This window comes from Hyla sarda, unplaced genomic scaffold (assembly GCF_029499605.1).
Source record: "Hyla sarda isolate aHylSar1 unplaced genomic scaffold, aHylSar1.hap1 scaffold_423, whole genome shotgun sequence".
NCBI classification, from domain to species: Eukaryota; Metazoa; Chordata; class Amphibia; order Anura; family Hylidae; genus Hyla; species Hyla sarda.
Window position 1 is genome coordinate 204457 of NW_026610438.1, and position 12633 is coordinate 217089.

The 12633-nt window shown below is 49.4% G+C and overlaps 1 protein-coding gene across 2 annotated transcripts in view; it reads right to left on the reverse strand.

The window, feature by feature from the left end:
- AATK (apoptosis associated tyrosine kinase) overlaps nucleotides 1-12633 on the reverse strand; it is a 169330-nt gene that overhangs the window by 122268 nt on the left and 34429 nt on the right. For both annotated transcript variants that reach the window (XM_056553872.1, XM_056553871.1), the window contains exon 2: nucleotides 5652-5793. In XM_056553872.1, the coding sequence (XP_056409847.1) occupies nucleotides 5652-5793 (142 nt within the window). The remainder of the gene's footprint in view (nucleotides 1-5651; nucleotides 5794-12633) is intronic.

The window sequence follows — 12633 nt, forward strand, 5'->3', positions numbered from 1 at the left end:
CCATACTGTGTAGCGTCTATAAACAGACACCGCGCAGTATCTGTGCACTATATGACGGTATATTATTTTGCTGTGTACAGTGGCGGCGCCATTTATAGGGGTACAGCCCTTTTATTTGGGCGCCATACTGTGTAGCTTCTATAAACAGACACCGCGCAGTATCTGTGCACTATATGACGGTATATTATTTTGCTGTGTACAGTGGTGGCGCCATTTATAGGGGTACAGCCCTTTTATTTGGGCGCCATACTGTGTAGCGTCTATAAACAGACACCGCGCAGTATCTGTGCACTATATGACGGTATATTATTTTGCTGTGTACAGTGGCGGCACCATTTATAGGGGTACAGCCCTTTTATTTGGGCGCCATACTGTGTAGCGCCTATAAACAGACACCGCGCAGTATCCGTGCACTATATGACGGTATATTATTTTGCTGTGTACAGTGGTGGCGCCATTTATAGGGGTACAGCCCTTTTATTTGGGCGCCATACTGTGTAGCGCTTATAAACAGACACCGCGCAGTATCTGTGCACTATATGACGGTATATTATTTTGCTGTGTACAGTGGTGGCGCCATTTATAGGGGTACAGCCCTTTTATTTGGGCGCCATACTGTGTAGCGCCTATAAACAGACACTGCGCAGTATCCGTGCACTATATGACAGTATATTATTTTGCTGTGTACAGTGGTGGCGCCATTTATAGGGGTACAGCCCTTTTATTTGGGCGCCATACTGTGTAGCGCCTATAAACAGACACCGCGCAGTATCCGTGCACTATATGACGGTATATTATTTTGCTGTGTACAGTGGTGGCGCCATTTATAGGGGTACAGCCCTTTTATTTGGGCGCCATACTGTGTAGCGTCTATAAACAGACACCGCGCAGTATCCGTGCACTATATGACGGTATATTATTTTGCTGTGTACAGTGGTGGCGCCATTTATAGGGGTACAGCCCTTTTATTTGGGCGCCATACTGTGTAGCGTCTATAAACAGACACCGCGCAGTATCTGTGCACTATATGACGGTATATTATTTTGCTGTGTACAGTGGTGGCGCCATTTATAGGGGTACAGCCCTTTTATTTGGGCGCCATACTGTGTAGCGCCTATAAACAGACACCGCGCAGTATCTGTGCACTATATGACGGTATATTATTTTGCTGTGTACAGTGGTGGCGCCATTTATAGGGGTACAGCCCTTTTATTTGGGCGCCATACTGTGTAGCGTCTATAAACAGACACCGCGCAGTATCTGTGCACTATATGACGGTATATTATTTTGCTGTGTACAGTGGTGGCGCCATTTGTAGGGGGTACAGCCCTTTTATTTGGGCGCCATACTGTGTAGCGTCTATAAACAGACACCGCGCAGTATCCGTGCACTATATGACAGTATATTATTTTGCTGTGTACAGTGGTGGCGCCATTTATAGGGGTACAGCCCTTTTATTTGGGTGCCATACTGTGTAGCGTCTATAAACAGACACCGCGCAGTATCCGTGCACTATATGACGGTATATTATTTTGCTGTGTACAGTGGTGGCGCCATTTATAGGGGTACAGCCCTTTTATTTGGGCGCCATACTGTGTAGCGCCTATAAACAGACACCGCGCAGTATCCGTGCACTATATGACGGTATATTATTTTGCTGTGTACAGTGGTGGCGCCATTTATAGGGGTACAGCCCTTTTATTTGGGCGCCATACTGTGTAGCGCCTATAAACAGACACCGCGCAGTATCCGTGCACTATATGATGGTATATTATTTTGCTGTGTACAGTGGTGGCGCCATTTATAGGGGTACAGCCCTTTTATTTGGGCGCCATACTGTGTAGTGTCTATAAACAGACACCGCACAGTATCCGTGCACTATATGACGGTATATTATTTTGCTGTGTACAGTGGTGGAGCCATTTATAGGGGTACAGCCCTTTTATTTGGGCGCCATACTGTGTAGCGTCTATAAACAGACACCGCGCAGTATCTGTGCACTATATGACGGTATATTATTTTGCTGTGTACAGTGGTGGCGCCATTTATAGGGGTACAGCCCTTTTATTTGGGCGCCATACTGTGTAGCGCCTATAAACAGACACCGCGCAGTATCTGTGCACTATATGACGGTATATTATTTTGCTGTGTACAGTGGTGGCGCCATTTATAGGGGTACAGCCCTTTTATTTGGGCGCCATACTGTGTAGCGTCTATAAACAGACACCGCACAGTATCCGTGCACTATATGACGGTATATTATTTTGCTGTGTACAGTGGTGGCGCCATTTATAGGGGTACAGCCCTTTTATTTGGGCGCCATACTGTGTAGCGTCTATAAACAGACACCGCGCAGTATCTGTGCACTATATGACGGTATATTATTTTGCTGTGTACAGTGGTGGCGCCATTTATAGGGGTACAGCCCTTTTATTTGGGCGCCATACTGTGTAGCGTCTATAAACAGACACCGCGCAGTATCTGTGCACTATATGACGGTATATTATTTTGCTGTGTACAGTGGTGGCGCCATTTATAGGGGTACAGCCCTTTTATTTGGGCGCCATACTGTGTAGCGCCTATAAACAGACACCGCGCAGTATCCGTGCACTATATGACGGTATATTATTTTGCTGTGTACAGTGGCGGCACCATTTATAGGGGTACAGCCCTTTTATTTGGGCGCCATACTGTGTAGCGCCTATAAACAGACACCGCGCAGTATCCGTGCACTATATGACGGTATATTATTTTGCTGTGTACAGTGGTGGCGCCATTTATAGGGGTACAGCCCTTTTATTTGGGCGCCATACTGTGTAGCGTCTATAAACAGACACTGCGCAGTATCTGTGCACTATATGACGGTATATTATTTTGCTGTGTACAGTGGTGGCGCCATTTATAGGGGTACAGCCCTTTTATTTGGGCGCCATACTGTGTAGCGTCTATAAACAGACACCGCGCAGTATCCGTGCACTATATGACGGTATATTATTTTGCTGTGTACAGTGGTGGCGCCATTTATAGGGGTACAGCCCTTTTATTTGGGTGCCATACTGTGTAGCGCCTATAAACAGACACCGCGCAGTATCTGTGCACTATATGACAGTATATTATTTTGCTGTGTACAGTGGTGGCGCCATTTATAGGGGTACAGCCCTTTTATTTGGGCGCCATACTGTGTAGTGTCTATAAACAGACACCGCACAGTATCCGTGCACTATATGACGGTATATTATTTTGCTGTGTACAGTGGTGGCGCCATTTATAGGGGTACAGCCCTTTTATTTGGGCGCCATACTGTGTAGTGTCTATAAACAGACACCGCACAGTATCCGTGCACTATATGACGGTATATTATTTTGCTGTGTACAGTGGTGGCGCCATTTATAGGGGTACAGCCCTTTTATTTGGGCGCCATACTGTGTAGCGCCTATAAACAGACACCGCGCAGTATCCGTGCACTATATGACGGTATGTACGCGGAGGCGTCACCAGACAGTACAGGGCATCTGACCACCAGACATCTCACAAAAACGGATTGTGGCGCCTCATCCCGCCGATCGCCCTACACAATGTCTCCCACTTCAATACGTGACATTTTAACCCCCCGCGCTCCCACGGCGCCCGGCCCACCATCCTGCCCCAGGACATTCCGATCGGTGCCGGGAACAAACAGCGCCATTGTTATTCGGGGCTGGTACAGGGCAGCACTGGGGCCATTGTGGATGACATCAGCGCCAATATGGAGGGCGGCCTGTGAGGGCTCCATTGTGCGCCCGGGGGGGGGGGTTAGAGCATTCCTTTGTGAAGCCCCCCGGCCCCTTCATCCCAAAACATCATTCTATTAATTCCTCGCTGGGATTCCAGTCCCACTCACCGGAGATCGCTGCGCCATTTTGTGCGCCGGACACTCATGTATGAGGAAGATGGCGCCGACCCCCCATAACAAGCAGCGCATTCCCTCACTGGTGTCCGCCATTGGTGATATCCGTGAGTGCCGTCAGGTGTGAGGGTCTGACCAAGATGGCCGCCGCTGCATCGCTCTATAGTGTTCCAATACAGACAGTGACCCCCTAGAGCTGGAGCCTCTGCCGTACAATGGCCATAGACCAGTGTTTCCCAAATAGGATTCCTCCAGCTGTTGCAAAACTACAGCTCCCAGCATGGCCGGGAGCCAAAGGCCTGTGTGCCTCCTCCAGAGGATCCACACTGACTCTAAATGGTAAATCAAGGCTTCCTTCTCATCTCATGCCTTAGTGCAGTGGTCTTCAAACTAAAGCCCTCCAGCTGTTGAAAAACTACAACTCCCAGCATGCTCGGACATCCGAAGGCTTGTCTGCCTTCTCCAGAGTTTACTCACTGTCCCTGAAAGGTAAATCAAATCTTCACTCTCGTCTCATCCTTCAGTGCAGTGGTGCAGTGCAGCCGTTGGCTGTCCAGGCATGCTGAGGGTTGTAGTTTTGCAACAGCTGGAGACACCCTATTAGGAACCCCCTGCCTTAGACAAATGTCATCTCTGACTCTCCATCACTGCCGCAATTATCTCCAGGTGACGGAATCCTGCAGGTAACTATTGGGCCTCCAGCATCTATTATGTCTCCTGCGCCCGCTGACCTGAAGGCGACTGATGGAGACGAGGTTTATACTATGGCGCCGAAATCTCGTGTACTGCTATAGATTAGAAAAACATGGCGACTTTCTTTCAGGAACAGCGCTACCCCTGACAACAGGTGGGTTGTGGTATTGCAGCTCAGCTCCACCGAAGTGCATAAGATGCGACACCACAACCAATGAACAAGGTGACGTCAGCCAAGAGAGGGGCGAGCGTGGACCCAGTGATATACCCCCCACCCAAGGAGGATACCAGTGAGGGGCGGGCGCGGACCCCATGGCCATACCTGACCCAGTGATATACCCCCCACCCAAGGAGGATACCAGTGAGGGGCGGGCGCGGACCCCATGGCCATACCTGACCCAGTGATATACCCCCCACCCAAGGAGGATACCAGTGAGGGGCGGGCGCGGACCCCATGGCCATACCTGACCCAGTGATATACCCCCCACCCAAGGAGGATACCAGTGAGGGGCGGGCGCGGACCCCATGGCCATACCTGACCCAGTGATATACCCCCCACCCAAGGAGGATACCAGTGAGGGGCGGGCGCGGACCCCATGGCCATACCTGACCCAGTGACATCCCCCCCAGGAGGGCCCCAGTGAGGTGCGAGCGTGGACCCCATGTCCATACCTGACCCAGTGATATACCCCCCACCCAAGGAGGATACCAGTGAGGGGCGGGCGCGGACCCCATGTCCATACCTGACCCAGTGACATCCCCCCTTAGGAGGACCCCAGTGAGGGGTAAGTGCGGACCCCCTGGCCATACCTGACCCAGTGACATCCCCCCTTAGGAGGACCCCAGTGAGGGGTAAGTGCGGACCCCCTGGCCATACTTGACCCAGTGACATCCCCTCCTCAGGAGGACCCAGTGAGGGGCTACCACGGACCGCATGGCTGTACCTGACCCAGTGACATCACCCCTTAGGACCCCAATGAGGTGCGAGCGTGGACCCCATGGCTGTACCTGACCCAGTGACATCACCCCTTAGGACCCCAGTGAGGTGCGAGCGTGGACCCCATGGCTGTACCTGATCTTGCCGGCTGCTTGGACATCGGCACGGAGACGTCTGTGAGAGGAAGGACATAAACCTCTGGTCCATTCTGCGCGGCCGGAGAACTCTGGATGGAGAATTCCGTGGTGTAGTCTTCTCCCTCCACATTGTCCAGCTCCTGCGGAGGACAAGAGACATTTATAAGAGCAGAAGGGGGGCTGCTGGTCACCAACCCCTACATTAACCCCTTCTCTGCCCGAACGGAGAGTAAAGAGAATTGTTATCCTGTCATGTGATCAACATCTTTTACACCCCTGCAATGGGCTTAAAAGGGAACTCTGACAACATACGGTCATGTTGAGTTCTACTGGGGCGGGGATTGGTATATAGGTCCACACAGAATGCAGTGCAGTCATAGACGAGGGCCACGGAGCCCATCATGGCGGATTCCTTATTAATTCACCTCAATAGATCAGAAGAACCCTGACACTTGTGACCCTGAGTCTCTTAGATATAGTCAGGGATGTTCTTCCATAGATATAAGGCGCCATATTGGGCAGAACATCCCTGGTTATATCTAAGGCACCATATCAGGAAGAACATCCCTGGTTATATCTAAGGCGCTATATCAGGAAGAACATCCCTGGTTATATCTAAGGCACGATATCAGGCAGAACATCCCTGGTTATATCTAAGGCGCTATATCAGGCAGAACATCCCTGGTTATATCTAAGGCGCTATATCAGGCAGAATATCCCTGGTTATATTTAAGGCACGATATCAGGCAGAACATCCCTGGTTATATCTAAGGCACAATATCAGGAAGAACATCCCTGGTTATATCTAAGGCACGATATCAGGCAGAACATCCCTGGTTATATCTAAGGCACCATATCAGGAAGAACATCCCTGATTATATCTAAGGCACCATATCAGGAAGAACATCCCTGGTTATATCTAAGGCGCTATATCAGGAAGAATATCCCTGGTTATATTTAAGGCACGATATCAGGCAGAACATCCCTGGTTATATCTAAGGCACAATATCAGGAAGAACATCCCTGGTTATATCTAAGGCGCTATATCAGGAAGAACATCCCTGGTTATATCTAGGGCGCCATATCAAGCAGAACATCCCTGATTATATCTAAGGCGCTATATCAGGCAGAACATCCCTGGTTATATCTAAGGCGCTATATCAGGAAGAACATCCCTGGTTATATCTAAGGCGCCATATCAAGCAGAACATCCCTGATTATATCTAAGGCGCTATATCAGGCAGAACATCCCTGGTTATATCTAAGGCGCTATATCAGGCAGAACATCCCTGGTTATATTTAAGGCACGATATCAGGCAGAACATCCCTGGTTATATCTAAGGCGCTATATCAGGCAGAACATCCCTGGTTATATCTAAGGCGCTATATCAGGCAGAACATCCCTGGTTATATCTAAGGCACGATATCAGGCAGAACATCCCTGGTTATATCTAAGGCGCTATATCAGGAAGAACATCCCTGGTTATATCTAGGGCGCCATATCAAGCAGAACATCCCTGATTATATCTAAGGCGCTATATCAGGCAGAACATCTCTGGTTATATCTAAGGCGCTATATCAGGAAGAACATCCCTGGTTATATCTAAGGCGCCATATCAAGCAGAACATCCCTGATTATATCTAAGGCGCTATATCAGGCAGAACATCCCTGGTTATATCTAAGGCGCTATATCAGGCAGAACATCCCTGGTTATATTTAAGGCACGATATCAGGCAGAACATCCCTGGTTATATCTAAGGCGCTATATCAGGCAGAACATCCCTGGTTATATCTAAGGCGCTATATCAGGCAGAACATCCCTGGTTATATTTAAGGCACGATATCAGGCAGAACATCCCTGGTTATATCTAAGGCGCTATATCAGGAACAACATCCCTGGTTATATCTAGGGCGCCATATCAAGCAGAACATCCCTGATTATATCTAAGGCGCTATATCAGGCAGAACATCCCTGGTTATATCTAAGGCGCTATATCAGGAAGAACATCCCTGGTTATATCTAAGGCGCCATATCAAGCAGAACATCCCTGATTATATCTAAGGCGCTATATCAGGCAGAACATCCCTGGTTATATCTAAGGCGCTATATCAGGCAGAACATCCCTGGTTATATTTAAGGCACGATATCAGGCAGAACATCCCTGGTTATATCTAAGGCGCTATATCAGGCAGAACATCCCTGGTTATATCTAAGGCGCTATATCAGGCAGAACATCCCTGGTTATATCTAAGGCGCTATATCAGGCAGAACATCCCTGGTTATATTTAAGGCACGATATCAGCCAGAACATCCCTGGTTATATCTAAGGCGCTATATCAGGCAGAACATCCCTGGTTATATCTAAGGCGCTATATCAGGCAGAACATCCCTGGTTATATTTAAGGCACGATATCAGGCAGAACATCCCTGGTTATATCTAAGGCGCTATATCAGGAACAACATCCCTGGTTATATCTAGGGCGCCATATCAAGCAGAACATCCCTGATTATATCTAAGGCGCTATATCAGGCAGAACATCCCTGGTTATATCTAAGGCGCTATATCAGGAAGAACATCCCTGGTTATATCTAAGGCGCCATATCAAGCAGAACATCCCTGATTATATCTAAGGCGCTATATCAGGCAGAACATCCCTGGTTATATCTAAGGCGCTATATCAGGCAGAACATCCCTGGTTATATTTAAGGCACGATATCAGGCAGAACATCCCTGGTTATATCTAAGGCGCTATATCAGGCAGAACATCCCTGGTTATATCTAAGGCGCTATATCAGGCAGAACATCCCTGGTTATATCTAAGGCGCTATATCAGGCAGAACATCCCTGGTTATATTTAAGGCACGATATCAGCCAGAACATCCCTGGTTATATCTAAGGCGCTATATCAGGCAGAACATCCCTGGTTATATCTAAGGTGCCACATCAGGCAGAACATCCCTGGTTATATTTAAGGCGCCACATCAGGCAGAACATCCCTGGTTATATCTAAGGCGCTATATCAGGCAGAACATCCCTGGTTATATCTAAGGCGCCATATTGGGCAGAACATCCCAGTAAATATCTAAGGCGCCACATCAGGCAGAACATCCCTGGTTATATCTAAGGCGCTATATCAGGCAGAACATCCCTGGTTATATCTAAGGCGCTATATCAGGCAGAACATCCCTGGTTATATCTAAGGCGCCACATCAGGCAGAACATCCCTGGTTATATCTAAGGCGCTATATCAGGCAGAACATCCCTGGTTATATCTAAGGCGCCATATCAGGCAGAACATCCCAGGCAATATCTAAGGCGCCATATTGGGCAGAACATCCCAGGCAATATCTAAGGCGCTATAGTCTCTTGGATACACCAGGTTACACCCCAGATCAGGAGCTGTCCTCAGGATTTAATACACAACTATTTGTGGCTCAGCAGTTGGTACAGAGGAGACGCCAACTGCTGCTTGTTTACAAAGAGAGGACGCTGCAAGACACCGGGCGCCATGGAATATCACACATGACTATATCTACTGACAATTGCCAGATGTGATATCAGACTGGTGTCAACACACCACCTGACCACCACATCACACACCTGACCACCACCACATCACGCACCTGACCACCACCACATCACGCACCTGACCACCACCACCACATCACACACCTGACCACCACCACATCACGCACCTGACCACCACCACATCACGCACCTGACCACCACCACATCACGCACTTGACCACCACCACATCACGCACCTGACCACCACCACATCACACACCTGACCACCACCACATCACGCACCTGACCACCACCACATCACACACCTGACCACCACCACATCACACACCTGACCACCACCACATCACACACCTGACCACCACCACATCACACACCTGACCACCACCACATCACGCACCTGACCACCACCACATCACACACCTGACCACCACCACCACATCACACACCTGACCACCACCACATCACGCACCTGACCACCACCACATCACGCACCTGACCACCACCACATCACGCACTTGACCACCACCACATCACGCACCTGACCACCACCACATCACACACCTGACCACCACCACATCACACACCTGACCACCACCACATCACACACCTGACCACCACCACATCACACACCTGACCACCACCACATCACACACCTGACCACCACCACATCACACACCTGACCACCACCACATCACACACCTGACCACCACCACCACATCACGCACCTGACCACCACCACATCACACACCTGACCACCACCACATCACGCACCTGACCACCACCACATCACGCACCTGACCACCACCACATCACGCACCTGACCACCACCACATCACGCACCTGACCACCACCACATCACACACCTGACCACCACCACATCACACACCTGACCACCACCACATCACGCACCTGACCACCACCACATCACACACCTGACCACCACCACCACATCACACGCCTGACCACCACCACATCACGCACCTGACCACCACCACATCACACACCTGACCACCACCACATCACGCACCTGACCACCACCACATCACGCACCTGACCACCACCACATCACGCACCTGACCACCACCACATCACGCACCTGACCACCACCACCACCACATCACACACCTGACCACCACCACATCACACACCTGACCACCACCACCACATCACACACCTGACCACCACCACATCACACACCTGACCACCACCACATCACACACCTGACCACCACCACATCACACACCTGACCACCACCACATCACGCACCTGACCACCACCACATCACGCACCTGACCACCACCACATCACACACCTGACCACCACCACATCACACACCTGACCACCACCACATCACACACCTGACCACCACCACATCACACACCTGACCACCACCACATCACACACCTGACCACCACCACATCACGCACCTGACCACCACCACATCACACACCTGACCACCACCACATCACACACCTGACCACCACCACATCACACACCTGACCACCACCACATCACACACCTGACCACCACCACATCACACACCTGACCACCACCACCACATCACACACCTGACCACCACCACCACATCACACACCTGACCACCACCACATCACACACCTGACCACCACCACCACATCACACACCTGACCACCACCACATCACACACCTGACCACCACCACATCACACACCTGACCACCACCACATCACACACCTGACCACCACCACCACATCACACACCTGACCACCACCACATCACACACCTGACCACCACCACATCACACACCTGACCACCACCACATCACGCACCTGACCACCACCACATCACACACCTGACCACCACCACCACATCACACGCCTGACCACCACCACCACATCACACACCTGACCACCACCACATCACGCACCTGACCACCACCACATCACGCACCTGACCACCACCACATCACGCACCTGACCACCACCACATCACGCACCTGACCACCACCACATCACGCACCTGACCACCACCACATCACGCACTTGACCACCACCACATCACGCACCTGACCACCACCACATCACGCACCTGACCACCACCACATCACGCACCTGACCACCACCACATCACACACCTGACCACCACCACATCACGCAGCTGACCACCACCACATCACGCAGCTGACCACCACCACATCACGCACCTGACCACCACCACATCACGCACCTGACCACCACCACATCACGCACCTGACCACCACCACATCACGCACCTGACCACCACCACATCACGCACCTGACCACCACCACATCACGCACCTGACCACCACCACATCACGCACCTGACCACCACCACATCACGCACCTGACCACCACCACATCACGCACCTGACCACCACCACATCACACACCTGACCACCACCACATCACACACCTGACCACCACCACATCACACACCTGACCACCACCACATCACACACCTGACCACCACCACATCACACACCTGACCACCACCACCACATCACACACCTGACCACCACCACATCACGCACCTGACCACCACCACATCACACACCTGACCACCACCACATCACATACCCTAGAAGCCTGATACCACTATAACAGCAATCTAGATGTATGTACAGGACATACCAGACACATACCGCTATGCTCCAGTAAACACCAAACATCTACGCGCATTCAGTGTCCTCAGCTGCACCAGTCACCGCGAGATCAACATCTGTACATCAGGAGCACCGAGGAGATTATATAATACCGCCATCTCTTATTAACCCTCTGTGCACTGAACACCGCATTGTTCTTACAGATGTAATATTGTATGGGGAAAAAATATAGATAGATATGAGATAGATAGATATGAGAGATAGATAGATATGAGAGATAGATATGAGATAGATAGATAGATATGAGATAGATAGATATGAGATAGATAGATAGATATGAGATAGATATGAGATAGATATGAGATAGATAGATAGATAGATAGATAGATAGATATGAGATAGATAGATATGAGAGATAGATAGATAGATATGAGAGATAGATAGATAGATATGAGATAGATAGATAGATATGAGATAGATATGAGATAGATAGATATGAGAGATAGATAGATAGATATGAGATAGATAGATAGATAGATATGAGATAGATAGATATGAGATAGATAGATATGAGATAGATAGATATGAGATAGATAGATAGATATGAGAGATAGATAGACAGATATGAGATAGATAGATATGAGAGATAGATAGATAGATATGAGATAGATAGATATGAGAGATAGATAGATAGATATGAGATAGATAGATAGATATGAGATAGATAGATATGAGATAGATAGATAGATATGAGATAGATAGATAGATATGAGATAGATAGATATGAGATAGATAGATATGAGATAGATAGATAGATAGATAGATATGAGATAGATATGAGATAGATA